The following is a 21541-nucleotide window of genomic DNA, read 5'->3' as shown; positions in this document are numbered from 1 at the left end:
CCGTCGAATGTATTAATTACTAATTACAGCTCACCTAGCATTAAACAATATAAAAGCTAATATCTATTATCTTACATTGTTGCCGGACGCCGGTCGCAGTCTTGTGGGACCAGCCATTGGCCATGTATAAGATAATAAATCAAAATTGAATAGAATATTTTTTATTTTTGGACATTTTGTCCGACAGTGAAAATGTGCTCGACATTTTTGTCCAACATCAATAAAATGAATCCGAACTTATCGTCCAACTTTTTTCAAAATAATGGACTTATAAAAGTCAAGTTTGATCGATTACCGGCCCGACCACAGGCCACAGCTGATATAATATTATATATATACCTAATAAACCAATGCATTCAAAATAATATTATAGATGCCTTCAAGTTACAACCCAACGTTAAGTTGTTACCTACTAAGTATATTTACATTTTTGCAATTAATATTAACTTTTAAACTACCTACATATATTAATTTATTGAAAATAAAAATATAATATGCTAACTATATCGATAATAAAGTATTCAGTCACTCAATGGTATATTAAATAGGAATTTTTCATGGGAGGGGTTTAGATAATTAAGGGACCCGGCTTGGCCCGCATTGCCACACACCCACAACCAGCATTAATTCAATTTATAATTTATAATTCAATTTATTACAAGAGATAAAAAAACAAAAGTTTTGCTTAGTATTATATTAATTATAGGGATTGTAATTACTGCACATTTCGGAAAAATAAATTTTTTCCCATCACACTAAAAATATGAAAAAATTAAGAGAATTTTAAAACAATACTTTTCTTAGAAATTGTTTTTCAGATATAAAAAATTATTTCCGATTAAAATAATTTATTAGTACCTCATAAATTAGTATATGACCTAAAAAGTATAGACTGCAAATTAAAGCCAACATTGAGTTACCTACCTATTTATTGTACTATCAAGTATCGTTTTCAGAATAAAAAATGGGTGAACTAGGTAACTTCTCTACTGTGCAGTGGTCAGTAGGTGTCGTGTAAGCAATAACAGACAACTGTAGTCTGTAACGTACTAAAATGTATCTACCTACATTACCTATGTGTTAAATTTGAATTCAATGCGATAAGTAATTGATGAATCATTGCATATTATTATACGAAATACCTACGATTCGAAGAAGAAAGATTGTCAGCCTATAATCTATATCACTGAGTAAGTTTCATATTTCCATGGTGTTTTTTGATAAATGATAATTGTTATTAAAGTAATAGTCCTTAAGGTAATGGCTCATTTAATTTTGCCGAAAACACTACATTTACTAAACTATTATTCTCTTATAATCTTATTAATATATATGTATAGTATTTAAATAATTTAAATGTTTTGAAACTTACCGTGAGTATATAAGTTATATACGAAAACATACGAAAAAGTTTCAATTCCCCGAGAAAAATATTTTTGAATTTGTACATCAAAATCACTAAAAAAAATGTTTTTCCTTTAAATAACTAATTTTATTTTATCTTCAAATGCCTTATAAAAAAAATATATTGTTTGTGTATCTTTAATAATTTTAAATAGCAATAGTTTTGAAATGTTCAAGATGTTCAAGATTTTTAACTGAGATAAAAATATGTTATTGATATACTTTATAGAAAATGATCTGAAATTTTAAATTTCTATAAGTAGCTCAAAAAGAAAATATTTTTTGATTAAAACCAAATAAAAAAACTGGTTTTTCGAAAATCCCCGTTTTTCCCAAATTTGTTTTTACTAATTATTAAGGAAAGTGCAATGGCTTAATTTAGTCATGTTATAACATTAATCCCCACTCAAAATGAAAAATGTTAAGTTTGTAATCATACGAGTATACGATATCCACACGGAGCGTGTTTTCAATTTTTTTGAAGTCAAAAAATAAATAAGTTTATAATATTATAAAAAGTATATGAATTATAAATTAATAATCATACTATTCTAATATTATAAATACAAGTTAAGAGTTAAATAATAAAAGAGGTAAATGTCTTTTTTCTGTCAGTTCATTAATAATTTCTCTAAGTGTTATTTAGTAAATTTTACTTATTGATAACATCGCTACACCGTTCAATCTTACCAATAAACAAAAAAACAACAAAATATTTAATTGAATGTTAATACCAAGAATATTTATGAACCTTTTTTTAAACCTTAGTTAAAAAAAAGCTAATCAAATTAAAAATTTTTTATAAATAGGTCAAAGTCAATATATTTTGAAAATTGTAAGGCATATCGAAAATATTAATATAAATATTCTGTGAACATTTTGAGTAAAAATCTCTGTTTTTTTTTGTTAATTAATTTATATTTTTTCGAGACTAGAAACTACTGCTAATTTTTAATTTTAACCCCTCGAAAAACCAACTAGATTCAATTTCCAATCAGAAATTATGCTGATGTAGAAAATCCAAGTTTTTTTACTACAATTATAATGTTAGACACACAAAAAAAATACACTTCATTGTAAAATCAATACTTATGTTTCATATCTACACTCAGAATACTCATTAAGGTAAAAAATTAAAATGTAGTAAACATACCATAGTTTTTTTATTTTTTATTGAACTTAAGCCCGACGATTAAGGCCATTAGCTGTTGTAGGTGTTATGAACTGTGGTAGGGGTAAGGTTGGTACAGTAGGTTTGTTCTTACGATTGTTACGGTAGGTAGCAAACACGTGTATGTGTGGCAAGGTTCTTAACTACTGTGAACCTGGGTGGTCACCCATCCGGGAGCTAGTAGCTGTGGCCGTTACTCATAGTCGCATTCCGCGACTGGTAGCAGCCAATGCGCAACAGTTATGTTTTGTTGTTCTCAGTAAAATAACATTTTAAAAATATAGTAATTTTTAATTTCCTTTTATTGATAGTGCTTAAAAATCATTGTTCAGTAAATTTTACCAATATTTTGGTATCACATTTTTCCAGAAATGTTGGATCTGTATAGTATTAACTGTGGCAACCATGCATAGACCTTATTATGATACAAAAAATATTTTTTATTATTATTAACCAATAGATGGTGGTCCAAAATCTACAGGGCTACAGACAACCTCCTCTGCAAGTAAACTACTGATAGTAAAATTAAAATAGGAGGTATCCATATTTTTTAGTGTTAAATCTGTGTCATTACTCATTAATCTCAAATATTTTAATATTTTGAGTATGTTCCGTCAAACAGGTATAAAAAATTATTTTTGATTTACCTGCATATTATATTGAAATAAATACTTAGCCGTTTAAATTTTTGGAGTATAGTGATAGTTGAGATTTCTACTGCCAGAATACAATAACTCATTTAATTAATGTTTACTACATCATAAAACTGAAAACATTTTTTACTAATTTTATTCGAGCTGAAGTCTAAATTCTCACTGAAAATTATTTGATAAAAAAATATACCTACTCAAAATTCTCTAGGATCTGATTCACAATTTATTTAGTTCATTTTAATGTTTAAATAGCTAGATATAATTTTTATTTCTTGATATAACTGTATAAGTATGAGGTTTATGTCAACGCATAAAATCATAATACTATATATTGATTAAACACTATTTCACCTTAATACTATATAAGAAATAACTCAATAGAAATTTGAGGCAATGAAAAATAATAAAATAAACAACACAGTATTTATCAGTAGCTCTATGGTACACAGACTCTTTTATTGTATAATTTAATTTAATATTTTACAAGACAATCCCTTATAAAATAGTATGAAACGAAAAACATGAAAAAGGAAATTTAGTGATTGGCAATCTAATTTTTTTCTTTTAATAATAATTTTAAGGAAATTTTAATAATACTTCAATATTTATTATCCATACAAGGAATGAAAAAGGTAGGTTAAAACTTAAATGTATTCCAAATACACTTCAATTAATGACCATACTTTTGGAATTCCCACTCTCTATTATCTAGAGGACATACTTGTCGAGTTTTTAACCAACGAGATATGCAGTGAAAATGAAAAGCATGATTACACACGCCCCACGCAACTGTACATTCTTCACTAGTCGCTGACGCTTGATTAGCTTGGCATTCAATACATAAGTCCATGATGTGATTACGACAAATGGCACAATTGTCCACAACAATGTCCCAAGCCCATAAAGCAACAGCATTCCATTTCTTTACTTCAAATCTTTTCTTTTCTCCACGGCTACTGGTACTTGATGATGGGGCTTCAACATCTTCTTCGTCAACTTCCATATTTCCTATTTAAAATTGCAATTTCTTTAAATATTCTAATTGAAAATTGGTAGTTTATAGTGGGTATACTGGTTTATAATTTGGTCAAGTACGAGAGTTAATCGTGGATCAAACCCGAAAAATTCATTAATACACTCATCATTATTATATTATAATTAAATAAATATTATAGGTATCATAATATTTCAACTATCACCAAATAGGCTGAAGGTAGCAACAGAATTGGTATGCTAACCAAAAATTTCTGAGTATTTCACTACATTAGGTGTACTGTAGTGATGTTACGTTGATTGCTACAGTTAGCGCACTACTTCCGAACAATGGTTATACAAATAAGATGTCGCTTTCATGCTTTATAAAAAGTTACCTATGGAAATAATCATTCAACCCACAAGAAAAAAACATTTGCATTTACTTCAGTTTTATATTTTGTTCTAAATAAGAAGGAACACTTTCGCACACATAGGTACACTCAGTTATGGAAAGCAGTCAATCACATATTCATGATTGGTCACTGTCATTGCCAAATTGGAACATTCTAAAATTACAATTGACCATTATTGTCCGTCAGATACATAAACCTGTACAAGTTTTACAATGACTGTTATTTTTTATTTTTAACAGTATCCTTAGAAGGTTCCAAAAATCTATATTATACATCTTCTAAGGTCATTAAATGATCTAATATTTGAACACAGTAAAAAAAAATACATAACGTTTTTACTGAAGAATAAAATTTATAAGTTAATACTAATAGCATCAAAACATTAAAGTTTAACTTACCTTCAGAGTTTAAAATGTGAAAACAACTCAGTACTTGTATTGTGTTAAAGAACAAGGGACTTGACAAAACAAATTACATGTATCAAGGTGTCAGATTTTTAGGACGGTGTTCACAACCGGAGTCTGGTAGACAGGAAATATTGTTTTGTTATACGATGATAGTGCAATATAACCAAAAAGCAAAATGTACCAACCGATAATTGAATAACCTTAAAAAAATATTGTTAACATATTTTGTTCCGATATTTTACACAAAAAAATATAACATCTTGAATAAATATTAAACTGTTCCAAATTACCATTTTCAATGAAAATTGGTACATTAATAATTTTCTGATAATATATTTTAAATAGAATTCAATTTTAAGTAAATTGTTCTATTAAAAACAGTTTAAAGGAAATTTTAATAGTTGTATTCTATTCCATGAAAATATGTTTATCACATATCATGATAATACAAATATATAAATAATCGTAGTCCACAGATATTATTTAGTTTAAAAATTTAAAATTTAAACAAGTTAAATACAAATTTAAAGTATATTATTATTAATTAAACATTAAAATATTTGTTATTGACTTATACGTTATCAGTATTTTGATGTCTACATGTTGACGTGTTTATTGGTCTTTGGGAATATTAGTTACTCAATTTTATAACATTTAATTTAAGTATATTCCACTGAGCGAGTTTTAAAAAATTACAGTTAATAAATTAAAAATTTAATCATGTTTGCAATGTTTTTAAAAGAAAATGTTATTATTATTGGGATAGTAATTATGTTTATTTTGTGGTTAGTTCTTTTCAAAAGAATTGCCGGTTTCTTTGAGGTACATTAATCAATTTCTATTTAACATGAAATATAAAATATAAATACATAATACTTATTTTTGTTTTTTTTAGAATTTTATTTCAATGTATTCATCATATAAATTCAAGTTACCAGAAGTAAATGTTTTATTTCACTCATTGACTAGTGGAATCTTTTGTTTCATCAGTGTTCCAATATGTTTTTCCACATTTAAACCGTCTTCATCATCAGATTCATCCTTAATGTACTGGTTACTGGATTCATTTCGCCATATGATGGATCGTTGTGCAAGTACAGAAACTGTGGATCCATCAAGAAACTTTAAGTTTATCATACTATATTCATGTTTATTACACAGTGTTTACACATCATTTGTAAACAATTTAGATGAGCGACCATTGTTAAGCACATTAAAGAAAGGTGCTGTACTTAGTTTCTTTGCTTCGACATACTGTTTTGGGTAATTAAAATTACTTATTTTAGTGCCTTAGTTATAATATACTCTGAGGAACTTTAACATTGGTTTGTAGGCCTTAATCAAACTGATCTAATACTACTAGTATTTAAAATTGTACAGCTGTACAGAAGCAGGTTTTGTATTCCTTGGGCTGTCTAATTTATCGCTTGGAACATTAGAAGCTGCTAGACTTTTGAAAGTTTGTCATAACAAAACAAATAGTATGCTGATCAAAATATTAAGCTTTGGACAGTTTGTTGTACATTGTGTTATTTGGTAAGCGGAAAATAAAAGTTACTTATTAAACAATAAATCATTTTATAGGATTTTTCTTTTACTTATCAATTATTTTTTACTTTTAAACAGGATATCAATTTACTTGTTCTTAGTGCCATTTATTGTGCTGTCCTCGATTGAAGTGCTAACAATGAATAATGATAATCAGCTACCACTATCAATTATGTTGTTCAGTCTTCTGATATTTTACTTTATTGAACTAAGAGACAGTGTATGTTTCATCAAATAGTATCACTATCTAATAATTTATGTATACATAAATATATTTTTATTTAAGTTTAATTTATTTGTTACAGCCATTAAACATGTCAACAACTAGTGGAAATGGTATATTCAGGCTATTTGAATCTCCTAAAAGCTCGTAAGCACTATAACTGTTATAAACTTATTTATTATAATATAGTAATACATTAATACAAATAAAGAATAATATAATACTGTAGTTATTATGTATATAAGTTTAATCATAAACAAATATATCATATTTCTGTTTATTATTAATGTGTATTATTATTGACTTTTTTAGACTGATGGCTGCAAATAACAGTAGCAAAAGGAATCAAAATAAACAGAAATCAAAAGAAAACTTATTAGTGTTATACCAAACTACTAAGTGTAACTAAATTTATATTTTATTAATTTAGTTTATTCATTTTAACTCCAATTTTAAACATATATTTTATTATTTTAAAACAGGTGCTATGGCAGTTAAGAAAAAGGTACAAAAAATCCGACAAGATAAACTAGCCACAAGACTACTATCAGCATCAGAAATTAAATCTGAGCCCATTGAGGTGATTGAAATATTTGATGATTGAAATAGGGCAACTGACATACCTTATTTGAATTAGCTTTTTGAAAATATGTAAATAATTATCAACATCAATAAGTTTTCTTAACGATATAATTTTAAATTGTTTGTAAATAAAATGATTGATTAGTTTTGTTTGATATTGTTATATATTATAATTTGTAAACAAATTGAGCTGCAGAATATTTTATTTTTTAAACTTTATTTAATTTGTTTTTTTAAAATTACAAAGTAACAAATTAGTTTATACATTTAAATATACATATTATTTTAGTTTATAATATTATATTTCAATTACTTTCATTTGTGTTGTCTTTCTTGCTATTTTATCTATGATTTTTCTATTGGTAATAACAGATTACTTATTCAAAAACTAATCACAATGTTTTCTATTATGGAAAATTACGAATTTGATCTTATTGACTTACACATAACATAAAGTCATGAAATGTTATATTTATTCTTAGTGTATACTCTATGTTATAAACAATATAGATTTTAATACTTCAGTATTTCATTTTCAGGCAAATTCATAATATTATTTAGATTAAATGTTATGCATGTTAAACTGTCATTTACTCATTTGTAATTAGTTAATATTCAAGATTGCTTTCTTTAATACATATATTAAGGTAAACTTTAGTATAGTATATATATATATATATCTTGATCCATGATTATAATGCAAACATTATCCAATTCATTAACATTTAATATTAACCATATTATTTAAACTAAGGTTTACATTATTTTCAAGCATAATTTATGAAACATACCTAAATATGTCTTATATTTCAGATACAATTAAGCCAATGGTGTCTTCTAACAGTAGGCTACTGCCATCGACCAATAATTAATATACTAGTAGTTGTATAATACAGTATATTTAATTTGTGGTACTGACTAATGACATTTTCTATGCTAGTAAGTGGTGGTCAGTACTTTTATACTGGAGTAGTTACGGTAATCACTAGTCAGTAACAATAAATAAACACTATTGCCTCCTTCCAAACTAGGGGGTATACTCATAAGCCTCCACCAAATACTGATCATAATCAACCTGTTAAGGCTACAGATTTAATCAAAATACTTTGAATTTCTTAAGTTAGGTACTAAGCACAACATTTTAGACTATGTTTTAATATTTTATCTGTCAATACTGAATATCAAATTGAATCAAGTATAAACTGAAAATACTTAGTTTGAAATTACCATAAACAAGTAGCAAACTAGCAACAACTGTCACCTTTAGCTCTTTTCTATGACTGTCACTGCCCACTGGATATGTCATATTATTTACAATTGTTTTATTAATTTTATAATAATCAGTAAATACCACGATTTAAGATATAAGTATATATATATAATATATAAGTATACCTTAAATCGTGATAAATACATTGATAACAGTTAAAAGACTATAATATTTTTCTGAAAAGTAAAAATATTATTAATAAATAATTGGCGGGAATTTTTATCACCCATATTCCATACTAAGAATTTGATAATGCTCCTCTCCTATTAATCTGCAGGTTAGGATTGAAAAAATTATAGAATATTTAAACTGCTAAAAAGTGCTTTATCCTTGGTATACCAAAATTAAAATGAATGTTTAAAAATGTAATTGTGATTTATTCTTAAGTATTATTATTTTTTTTGTACAATATTTTGTTATGAAATAATTGCATAATTTTTTTGTATTTAAATCACTGTTTTCCTATAATTGTAAGTCATCAATCAACATGAAAAGATCTCACAGTAAAGTTCAAAAGGTAGACTTATTACTTAAAAATACTAAACAAATATTTATTATGGTATTCATATAATTGTTCTTTTCAGAGCCAGCCTACCAGTTCCAAGCAGATGAAAATCACCTCTCTATTTTCACGCAAACCTTCTGAGTCATCAGAAACTATGACAGAACATAACAAAAATGGATCCTGTCAAACTCCTAACTCTAAATCTTTTTCAAGCCCTCTATCAAGTCCAGATGTTATTCCACCATCCCCGGTGTTGGAGAAAAAGAGAGGACCTACCAAATCTAAAAGATGTATAAATCGTGTTCTAGTTGATGACATTGAACATAAAGACAAATTGACCATTTTAAACACAGATCCTGTTCCACACTTGTCTAATGAAAATTTAGATTTACTTACAAAGAGCACAGAAATACCTAAACATGATAATAATGATGTCGATAGTCAGTCGTTTTCACTTGATACAGCATCAGTAGAAAGCTCCTATACAGAATTTAGTTCAGACTTCTTGTTGGATTGGTTAGTCTATAGTTCTTAAAAACCTCAATTAAAATGTACAGTTTACACTTTTAACATAATGTAATATTATATTAAAAAATTATATATTTTAGTGATATTAATTTAAATGAACCCCATCGATGTATTATAAAAAAAATCGAAAAAACTCTTACAAAATGTTGCTTAACTTTGAGTTCCTGTAAAAGTTATGAGGAAGATGTATGCTATCTCAGTGGAATTTGGTAAATATTAATTACTTACTCTATTATTAATTTTGTGTATTTTCTTGATATTTATAAAGTCTTGTGTATAATTTGATGTATGTATAGGCTTCATAGTTTATTTGAAGTAGGAGATATTGTATTTGTAATGGCAAAAAAAGTCGATGATCATTGGTCAGTAAGTAGTGATCATGGTTTTGTTACCAGACACTCTGACTTCTTGGTGTCTGGCACAACAATTGTTGGATCATTATTTTGTTCACGTCGTTCAGTTCTTGCAGATATATATAAAGGACTCGACTGCTCCTCTGCAGTTATGGTTATTGGAACACTTCTCCACCAATTGCTTCAAACGGTAAATGTCAAAAATTATTGTTTCCTTACATTTAATCAAATTTATTTTTACTTTATAGGTTTTAAAAAAAAAGCAGTTTAATCAAAAAGACATCAAAGCTGTAATAGATGAAATGGTTAATAGTCCAGGCTTTGTGCATACCCTCTATGAATCAGATATGAATTTTGAAACAACCAAAAAAGAGCTAATGGATTTTATACCAAAAATTCAAAACTTTGTTCGAACTTATTTGTTTGATAATCAAATGTAAGTTATATTTGAATTATATTTATCAATATTAATGTTAGTATATTTGCCCAGTAAAATGTATCTATACTATGTCCTGCAAGAACATCCTGCTGTGTAATGACCAAAATCAGTTCTTCTGCTCAACCCCCCCCCCTCTCCCAGTTACACCTTGCCATAAGTGAACCGTTTTAACGAAGAACTAAGGTGACGAGAGGGGATGCGTAGAATTGCTGCATTTTCTTGCTGGACAGAGTATACAATCAAATGACTAGGGATTAAAATAAATTCCATTTTAGGGATATTTTCCTACCTATACCTACTATTGTTTTAAACTTGACTTTATTGAATAATTTTTGATTTCATAATGCATTTTAATAATCAAAAATCATATTAAGTAATGAAATATTTAAAACAAAAAATGTATTAGCGGGAAAGACAAAAAAACTTGGCAAGGACAAATTGTTTCAATTGAAGATATAGAAGATAATTTATGGGTACCAGCATTCGGTGTTAAGGGTAAAGTAGATTTTACTGTACTAGCCAATTATGATGGTAAATCTAAAATTATGCCTATTGAATTGAAAACTGGCCGTGCTTCCGGAAGTGAGGAGCATCGTGGCCAAGTAATATTGTATACAATAATGATGAAGGAATTGGGTATGGATGTAGATTCAGGCTTGTTATTATATCTCAGGTAAATTTAAACAGTATAAGTTATAATTTTATAATTAATTAATAACTAATACATATTTTATGTTTATAGAGAAAATGTATTAACTCAAGTAAAAGTTGGTCATAGAGAAAAACGAGATTTGATAATGCTGCGAAATCGACTTGTACATTATTTGAATGCGAATAAAATAGTTTCAGACAATTTTGATGACTATATTCCAACATTGCCTGAACCCATAAACCATCACAGTGCATGCTCAAAATGTCCTTATTTAACTGCATGTTCTGCTGTTCTAAGGTAAAATTTAAATTTTTTATATTTGTTTTATTGTTGACATATTTGAAAACAAAAACAAATTTTAGCAAAGAAGGTTTCGAAAAATTGGACCATCATAATCCGTTAAAAAATTTGGGGCCTCAAGCTATAAGCCATTTAAAATCTGAACATATTAATTATGTAATGCAGTGGACTGCTTTTTTACAGTTGGAAAATTCAATTGAAAATACTAGAGATAATTTATGTGCTAAATCTAGTGATTTATGGACATTGTCTTATTTTGAGCGGTTAGTGATAATTCATTATATTTATTATGTATGTTGCAGATATATTAAGCTCGTTTATATTTTTTCAGTGAGAAACGTGGAAACTGTATTAGTTTATTGAAAATTAAAAATGTGGTAAAAGAACAAGGAAACCGGTATTATTTAAATTCAATGGAAAAATCAAACAATTCTGATAAAATTAAACATAATAATTTCTCAGTTAATAATTATGTAGTAGTCAGTACAAAACATCGAAATGCAGTTGCAACTGGTTTTATTTCAGCCTTAACTGAAGAATCGGTTGATGTTTTATTAGATAGGTAAAATAAAATAAATTTAAAAAATAAATTTATTTTGTATTAAACAAGATTTATTTTTTCAGAGATTTGTCCAAACTAGGACTCACCGAATTCCATATAGATAAATATGAGTCACAATCAATGGTAGCATTTAATTTTTCTAGTTTAGCACTTTTATTAGAACCGAGTGAAAATTCATCTCAATTAAGGCGATTTATTATTGATAAAGAAATGCCTTCATTCTTATCGTCAGATAATCACTTAGATTCATTCATAAAAAGCTCTGGGTTGACTTTAAATTTAAATTCATCCCAAAGATCCGCTATTATCAAGACTTTAGCAGCAGAGAATTATGCTCTCATTAAAGGTATGCCTGGAACTGGTAAAACATCAACTGTGGCTGCTCTTATTCGGATACTTGTACTGATGGGTCGGTCAGTGTTGGTCACTTCTCATACTCATTCAGCCGTTGACAACTTATTGTTGTTATTACATAAAAATAAGATTGATTTTTTGAGATTGGGTTCAAAGACACGTGTTCACCCAGATTTGTGGGGGAAATGTGATGAAGTGGTCTCTCAAAGTTGTGACACACCTGAAAAATTATCAAAGCTGTACAATCAAGCGGTATTATACACTTCAAATTATCTTTGTGAGTTTAATAAGAACAAAAAAAATTATGATAGAATATTGTTGGTGTGACTTGCCTTGGATGTGGACATGCCTTACTTCAAAAACGTACATTTGACGTATGCATTGTAGATGAAGCTACCCAAGTGGTACAATCATCAGTTATAGCAGCTCTTCACTCTTCCAATGTGTTTGTTTTAGTTGGTGACCCACAACAACTACCACCTTTAATCAAAAATAATAAAGCAAAGTAAAATTTAAATCTCATTGTTCATACTATTAGTTGTTTGGTAAAAATGTATTCATCGTAATTGAACTTTTATAGAGAATTAGGTATGGATGTCAGTATGTTCGACAGATTGGATAGGCCATCTGTTACTGCAGTACTTCATGTCCAGTATCGAATGAATGGTCCTATAGCAGAACTTGCCAACAAATATACTTATAAAGGAAGTTTGCAATGTGCTAACGATTCTGTAAAATATGCAACTCTTAAACTTAATGAAATAAATGTGAGCTTATATTTTTAAACATTGTTATTGTGAAAACAAATATATGAATATAAAAAAATAAAATAAATATATATTCTTAAATTTTAGGTCAATGATGAATGGTGTAAAGATATTGTATCATCAGATTTAGATAAGTCTGTTTTACTATTAGATACAGGATCCGTGTGTAGTAATTCAACAGACACGAATTTGATGGAAATTAAAGTTGTCAGAAAAATTGTTTTACTTTTAATTCAAGTAAATTAAGATCTTTAAATGTTTATTTGTATGTTTTGATGTTGTCTGTGTTATTAGGGTGGACTTCCAGCTAAATCAATTGGTGTCATTGCCCCTTATAGGGCCCAAGTAGCACTTTTAAAAACTGAGATGACTTGTGTGCATTCAGAAATTGAAGTCAACACAGTAGATCAATATCAAGGGCGAGATAAAGATGTTATAATATACTCCTGTACAAAAAATACTATTGCTAAAGTAATATAATTTATCTTAATTAATTATATATTATATTGATTTGAATTATTTGTATACTTTAAGGATGTTGGTATATTGAGTGATAAACGAAGAATAACTGTGGCTATAACAAGAGCGAAACATAAGCTAATAATGATTGGTGATGTAACCACAATGAAAAATTATGAAACTTTCAATTGCTTATTCAGTCATATTACTAATATTATAAAACTACCTCAAATGTGAAATTTTACGTAGATAGAGCTTAAATTTTAATTAATTTATGAATTTTATTATTGTAAGTTGTAACTGATAACCTCTACAAATACTTTAAACTATGATGTAATTTATTCAAGATTATTAAGATTTATAGAAAGATTTGTACAAATTAACGTTAAATTTCCTAGATGTACATTATACATTATAGAAAAAAACACAGATTTATTGGACAATATTTTCTGTTTTTACAATAAAATAATATTTTAACTTTTAAACATCACATTTTACGATTTCAGTTTATTAACTCCATTGATTATCAAGTACCTGTTTCTATAATCTTTATGAAAATTGTTTAGCTCCTGGGTATTCAATAATGCGATGACACATTCATTCTGTTGTTGTGTATATAACTATTAAAATTTAGTAGATCACGTGATATCTAGATGTCGGAGATTAGATGAGGCGTTTATTATTCATCAACACTGGCCTACATGCGTAAATGTTAATCAATCAAATTAATCAAATCGCAAACATCGTGCTTGTAAGTAATGCTAATTGTTACGTATTATTGTGTATCAATTTCGCCCCCGTGAACCTTGAATTATTCCATTTATCAAGCACTCTCTTCCTGACATTTACCTACGTTTTATATTGAATGTTCGTAGTAAGTTATTTTTATTTATAAAGGTGTATAAAAAAACATGCACTTAATATTTTCGGGCCAATCCAGATTGGTATGAGAAGTCTGACACATGACTGATAATAAATTATAGGTGCCTATTGGTTAATTATTAATTTGCACTTTGCTCACGTTTGACTGACAAAGAAATTACACGTGATGAACCTATGGTGGCATTTCATGCACGATAGCTGATACAGATATATTACCATGTGCATATTATACTGCTATATTTGTACAATTTTTAAATAAAGTGTATAATGTGTTCAAATAGGCCGGTACTACTTTGTTAAAAATAACGGGTGCGTTCGAAATGGTTCCGAAACTTCCGGGTTGTTTCGCAGGGTATATTCGAATTGGTTCCCGAGTTTTTACGAAGGATAATTTTTTATTTTTTATGTTTCCTAATTTTTGTTTTAAATTAAATGTACAAAACTAATAATAATACTAATAATAAACGTTTTATTTTACGGAGTTAGAAATTCCAGTCTTTTTTATTAAATGCCCATTTCTGTGTATACATTTCTTTACTTTTAGTCTTATTGTTCTGTTATTTGTCACTAGGTACTTTGTAGTTTAATATAAATTATGTTTCAATTCGAATGTATCTATAGGGAACTAACTAGGATGTCCATTTTCTGTTATGGGAACCTGCAATAAGGATGGAGCCAAAATAACATATAAATAAGAATGCGTTGTAATCCTTAGAGTCGATTGCCTAGTTATTTCTAATTAATAGTATTGCATACAAATGTTCACTACGTATCCGAAATTACGACGAGATTATAAACTCCTAATTATTGGAAAATATACAAACACTTCTCTCACAAACAAAAATTAGTTCCAAAAGCAAATCAGTTTTTTTCACGCTTAGGTACATCTGAAGGCTCGATTAAATTATGGAAAAATGTCTAATTTCATAGTTTTGAGTATGCATTTTTGTTGACGATTAAATATCCACATTAAACATTTCGAACTGAAAAGGTGCACTTACATCCATATACAGTTAATTACAAAATACTGGTATCGTTGTAGGCAGTGATTACGCATTTACACGAAGACTATTATAATCTACTAATTTATAATGTAACTTAATTCTATGAAATCTCCTGAGTCCTGACTCCTGATATTTTTAATTTTCTCATTTATTCTATCACTATCATTTGACACTTCCACGATTTAAGATAAATTTTTATTTAAGTGCATAATATCTTAAAACGTGATAATTACCTATTGCTATAAATTATATTTATCATCGCTGGGTCCTAGGTACTCACCAGTATCTAATCATTTTGTCTCCCTATTACTGTATTGGTCCCTATTTATGTACAGAACTATTGTACTTCTATTATAGTAGGTATGTTTTGTATACCTACACACAATTATTATTACCTACCTATTGTTATATATAATATGAATAATTGTAAGAATGTCGTGATTATAAGTGTTGCCCGAGTGTCGTATACAACTGTCGTCTGTCACTGTTATACACTTTATAAAGTGTGTATATATAGGTACCTACTCGGTGTCATTTGAGAGGGACTGGCGGAGAGGGTGTATGCACTGTGCATTCGCTCCAATTTTTCGTAAAACGCCTTCTTTGTCCTGCCAAATTAAAGAGCCTATGTGGTTTAATACTGATATTGAGTAGGTTTATTATATTTTTTATACTTACCTCCTGAATACGTTTATAGACGTTACCATAACGACTAAAGATCCGATGGAATAGCTGCTGTTCTATCTACAGCCATGGTTTGTACAATAACAAATACTGGGCACTTTATATTGTGCCTTTTTTGGAATTAATTATTTAGTACTTACTTCAAATTAATCAAATTTCAATTTTATTGAAAATCTAATTGTTACATCGTCACAACAAGAAACCACAAAAATTCATAGGTAACCTAACTTTATAATTGTCATCGAAATATCAAAAAGAAAGTCTAAACATCGACGAAAGGTAGGTATAAGTACCCGCGTATGTATTTCTTTAACTGGTTTTCTGATAACTGCAGATGTTATTGTTTTATTTATAAATAAATAATTTTATCTTGTTAAGTTTAATTAGTTAATGAAATATAGGAAAAATATAAATAGATAGCATATGTTATCATAGCCTGGTAATGATTACACTAAATATTATTAATGAACTTACTCAAGAATTATTTCAATTAATAAGACCCTCCTACTCAAACTATCCATTTCTATTATTAGACCACCTACAGCTACTAATCCAGTTAGATTAAAATAGTTTATGTGTGAAAAAACAACATAAATACGGAAACTGTGTGTTGGCAGTAAATAATCTCACCTTAGAGATGATTAACTGGTGAATAACATTATTCTGTGGTTACCTAAAACTTAATTGGTTATCATATTTCAGTTGTGCTAACTTATTATAGCTAATCTAGATTTGTATTGTTAGTTGCCGTTACCTAAAGGAAAAGTTAAATGCATCAAACAATTTTAGTTGTTGTTTTATAGTTGGGTTAACTCAATATAAAGTTGCTTATAAGTATAACTATTTTATTTGTTTCGTATTACCAAGCAATATACCTATTTAAATATATATGTATGTATATAATATCCAACTATATTAATTTGGTTGGAAAATGATAAAATATTACCGGATGTCGATATTTTATACATTAAATTTCATAATAATTTTTTCAACGCTTTATATATTCTCTGACACAAATTATTCTGAATATCCAATGTCATCAAACAATTAATTTAAAACAGTAATACAAAATGTGTGTGAGCATGTGACATATGAGATAGCGTGGACTACACTTAACTTTTTTTTTAATTTCTATAAAAACTTGTGTCGAATCTTCTAATAAATTTCCAAGTTTATTCTTATAGTACTTTAACTACAAAATAAATTAAACATCTTCGTGATTTTAACAATTTTTGACATCATTTGTGCTTCGAACGCTTATAAAAACATATTATGTGACTATATTTGATATTTAATTACTGTAAGAACAACTTCCGAAGTATGTAGTTGAATTCAATTTTTGAGTTTTAAACAAATATTTTATCATAAGTACCTATTAAGTAAAAAAATAGTAAAAAATCAAAACTTCAAAATATCTATGTCAATTACACAAAAAGACAAAAAATTTCAAAAATGATAAACATTTCTAGAAAATGGTAGTATAAAATGTATTTGATGAGAATTTAAGCTCTCTGCAAATATTCATTTTTGAATTAATACAAAAAAACAAAAATCGAAAACTGGTTTTGCTTAAATATATAACCCCCTTAAATACAAACAATATCTACTTTGCTTCTAGAAACCACACTTAATGTAGACGAATGAATCACTTTTAAAAAATAGCAGACATAACATATAATTATAACGAAAAAAAAAATCACTCACATCATTGTAATAATCAACACATTCATAACGTCTCGTTTTAGTATTTACAATCTGATGATAATACTTTTATGAGTTATGAATATTGATTATTATAACTGGAATAACGTACGATTATCTGACGTAATAAAATAATTAATAGTATTATAGTAAATCAGCAATCACAAATACATACAAATAAATTATAAGATATGTTTAAAAATAGATGATGAAAACCGAAATGGTCAGAATCGTTTTTTTGTGAAATTAGTTGAATTCAAATTTAATACTTCCATTACTGTGACTTACTCTATGACTTGGTGTAATCGAACCCCAATAATGGCCTAATATTCAGCAAAACGACTTTCCTGGTGTTTAAATCAAGTTCGTATGAATACAATACATATATGATCCTTTATAATATAATTAATATAAGATTGTATGTCATTAGTTTGACAATTGCTCGAAATTTTTATCTCGCCAAATTCAGTGGTTTAAATATATTATTTATATTTAAGCAGAAGTTGTGTAATAAAGTGTATTGTAATATAGATACAAAGTTTGGTGTTTGCTTTTAAGGTGTTAATTGCAGGCCGATTTTCATTATTAATATACATATAATATATATGTTACGGGCAAAGTGGAAAATTCGGACAATGTATACAATGCCCGGGCATTGTATACAGTGACCGGGCATTGTATACAATGTCCGAGGTATATTGGGCAATGTAAATTTTGAAGTATTTATACAAATAATCTGCATAATATATTTTGTTAGATGATCCTGGTAAACTAATATGAACTTATAATCGCCATCTGATTGTGCTTGCATATCGATCAAGTCAATTTGACAGCGAGAATTCATTTCAGAAGATATGATTGGTTTTAAAACCAACCTTTTTTAGCTGTACTTCCCTTATTTTTACACAATTCGCAATTATTTAAGTATAACATTATTACATCTCTAGTTATATTTTTGTACTTTTTATTAATCTCGTGTTCCATTTTATTTCTATCTCCATGTCCAATTGACAAATGAACTTCATGTATAATATCATATTACTGAACATTATGCACATAATATTTTATTTTATTACCTTTAAATACATTTAAAATTTAATTAATTTAAAAAAAATTGTAATACTCTTATATAAATAACCTTATAAACGAGTATAATTAAATTAGTATATAATATCATTGATTACTGATTAGGTATAATAATATTATGCAGATTATTTGTATAGATACTTCACAATTTACATTGACCAATATACCTCGGACATTGTATACAATGCCCAGTCACTGTATACAATGCCCGGACATTGTATACATTGTCCGAATTTTCCACTTTGCCCGTAACATATATATATTTATACATAATATTTTAGTAGGTATGAATGTATGATACTTTTACATAATACCTACATATTTTTGGTCGTTCGCATTTGCGATTTGTAAATCCATTTGGTATGCTATAAATATAATTTTTTTTTAGCGATATTGTTTTATAATTTTACTTAATTGTATGCATTGGAATATTTAGATAATTTACCTAATCACTTGTTATAAATTTTAGATTTTAAAGACATTTTTAAAAATCTAGTTTTTATCATCAAATGTACTGATACTCATACACGCCACCCAAAGTAATAACATGTTTTTACAGACAAACCCATTGGCCATTATACCTACTCTATAGGCTATAAGGTGTTGGTGTCACAACCTTCAAGAACACGTGAATACGAAACGTGCAGAATCTAGTATCTATATTTTATTTATCTATTATATTTTAATGAATAATGAATAATACAATTTTTACTGCATTAAATAATGTTGTACTTGATTGTTCTAAAGGCATATTTGCATGCATTTTTAAGAGTTTTTAAGGTCATACAAAATAACTAAAATTGTTTGATAAGAAATCGTTGTAATATGTTTGAATCCATAAAATTTTATCAAAATTTCAAACTTCAAATGTCAATAAAAAATGTTATTATTATCTAATCAAATCTTGTTCGGTTATCATTCTTTAATTACTATAAAATTAATAATCGATTTTGTTGAAAGCTGATATTGTGTAGATATTTCCGGTTTTCTGAAATTGTTCTTGATGATTTTGAAAATAGCTACCGGAAACCCCCTTAAAACTTCTAAGCATTTTTACTGCTCAACAAAAAGTGTTGACAGACAGGCAGACACACGGAGACACGCACACAACTTTATATAATCAATACATTCATTGATCCGCTCAGAATTTAAAATAAAAAATTTTGTCCAATACATATTTTATAAGTTCAACATTTGAATAATTAATATTTAAACAATATAGGTGAGTACATTTAATTTTTTGGTGTAATAATATTTAAATTAAGTATTTGAGCAATCGCGCCGAGCATATACATAAAATTCAAAGTAGTAAAATTTAAGACATTTAAATTTTAAATATCTAAACCAAACCCAATTCCGCGACGTAATCAAGAGTTGTAATTGAAATGTTAAAAATGTTAAACAGATTAATATTTTGAGTACCTAACCACGTAGGTATAACCCTCCTGTGTTTGTTCATTCCACTTAAATCGTATCTCATAAATAAATAAATGAAACAAAAATCACTAAAAGGAACTAAAAGGAACTTTCGAAGAAAGTAACACGGGACTGAATAAATTTAAAATATACGTGAAGACTTTCTAAATAAGTGTTACTTTACCCAGTTACATATAAATATTAAATATAATTTACATACATCATTGTATATACTTATAATTTTACTATTCATTATTTTTAAGTGAAAAATAATAATATTAATTTATTTTTAATCTTCCATAATTATTGGAAAACCAAGTATTCCTTGCTTCACTCTATAAATCTAAAACATCAGGTTGAAGGCAAGGTATAAATCCTTGGATTTATTATAAATGTCCTAATAATTTGACCATTATTTCCAAAGACAAAACGATTTTATACTGTAACTGTAAGTTATAAGTCTTGTAAATGAATAAAACTTCCAAAAAAATATTCACTAATAATGTACTAGTTTCAAAGTGGGTGTTTATCAGTTATCACCCATTTAATTTGTTTATCTTCTTCAAATTTTTAATTTTACCTTAAAATAGGTAGCCATTCAATATTAATAATAACAAAAAATAGGAAGTAGGTAACTGCTGAGCTGCACAATAGGTAATATTAGTCAGGATAGTCGAATTGCACGTATTACCTAAAATGAAATAAATGATATTGAAAAATATACATATTAACTAATATATGGTCAAAAGCATATTACTATTCACCAGGTTAGAGTTTTTGAATGCAGTTTGTTATTACTATAAAAAATGACAAAAATGAAAAAAATTATAAGTACCTAATTATTATTTCTATAAAAAATGATCGAAATTAGTTTTTTTTTTAAAGTTATAATAATGACAATAATATTTGATGATTCAATGTACGTTTATAACAAGGTTTTATGTTATAAAAATAATTAAATCTTAGGTATTTCAAAAAAAAAAAATCGGGGGAGGGGGTTAAACCCCAACCCCCCTCCAATATACGGCCTTGGTTTATAATATTATAATAACATAATGGACTATGGACAATGGTTTATATAAAACAATCATTTTTAACCACGCCAATGAATAAAATCATTGTCAGTAATAAACCTGTAAGTGGGAAGGGAAATTATTGTTTTCTAAACGTCTAAGCTCTTCACATTCATGATATTTTTGTTGG

General features: G+C 27.5%; 3 protein-coding genes and 1 long non-coding RNA gene across 4 annotated transcripts; 2 read left to right on the top strand and 2 right to left on the bottom strand.

Moving 5' to 3' along the window:
* Positions 1–3651: 3651 nt before the first annotated feature.
* LOC111040252 (RING-box protein 1A) lies at positions 3652–5188 on the bottom strand. The gene is made up of 2 exons (XM_022324087.1): positions 5015–5188; positions 3652–4236 (listed from the first exon to the last, which is right to left on the bottom strand). Exon 2 carries the CDS (start codon positions 4229–4231, stop codon positions 3899–3901), a length of 333 nt encoding a protein of 110 aa, XP_022179779.1. The 5' UTR covers positions 4232–4236; positions 5015–5188; the 3' UTR covers positions 3652–3898.
* A 327-nt stretch (positions 5189–5515) lies between these two features.
* Positions 5516–7530, top strand: LOC111040133. The gene is made up of 7 exons (XM_022323899.1): positions 5516–5845; positions 5919–6286; positions 6404–6559; positions 6650–6791; positions 6877–6941; positions 7107–7195; positions 7277–7530. Exons 1-7 carry the CDS (start codon positions 5744–5746, stop codon positions 7396–7398), a joined length of 1044 nt encoding a protein of 347 aa, XP_022179591.1. The 5' UTR covers positions 5516–5743; the 3' UTR covers positions 7399–7530.
* Positions 7531–8881: 1351 nt separating this feature from the next.
* Positions 8882–14000, top strand: LOC111040124 (DNA replication ATP-dependent helicase/nuclease DNA2). The gene is made up of 15 exons (XM_022323889.1): positions 8882–9163; positions 9231–9667; positions 9760–9888; positions 9976–10222; positions 10281–10468; positions 10878–11144; positions 11214–11420; positions 11486–11686; positions 11755–11985; positions 12048–12591; positions 12651–12844; positions 12920–13106; positions 13194–13343; positions 13401–13577; positions 13641–14000. The coding sequence occupies exons 1-15, from the start codon at positions 9134–9136 to the stop codon at positions 13800–13802; spliced, it is 3351 nt and encodes a 1116-aa protein (XP_022179581.1). The 5' UTR covers positions 8882–9133; the 3' UTR covers positions 13803–14000.
* LOC111040145 lies at positions 13858–16984 on the bottom strand. The gene is made up of 2 exons (XR_002605179.1): positions 16130–16984; positions 13858–16059 (listed from the first exon to the last, which is right to left on the bottom strand). It is a non-coding gene; the product is annotated as an uncharacterized LOC111040145 (long non-coding RNA).
* Positions 16985–21541: the final 4557 nt, after the last annotated feature.

The sequence above is a fragment of the Myzus persicae genome, unplaced genomic scaffold (genome assembly GCF_001856785.1).
Source record: "Myzus persicae strain clone G006 unplaced genomic scaffold, MPER_G0061.0, whole genome shotgun sequence".
NCBI lineage: Eukaryota > Metazoa > Arthropoda > Insecta > Hemiptera > Aphididae > Myzus > Myzus persicae.
This window is presented reverse-complemented; position numbering and strand designations above follow the sequence as displayed.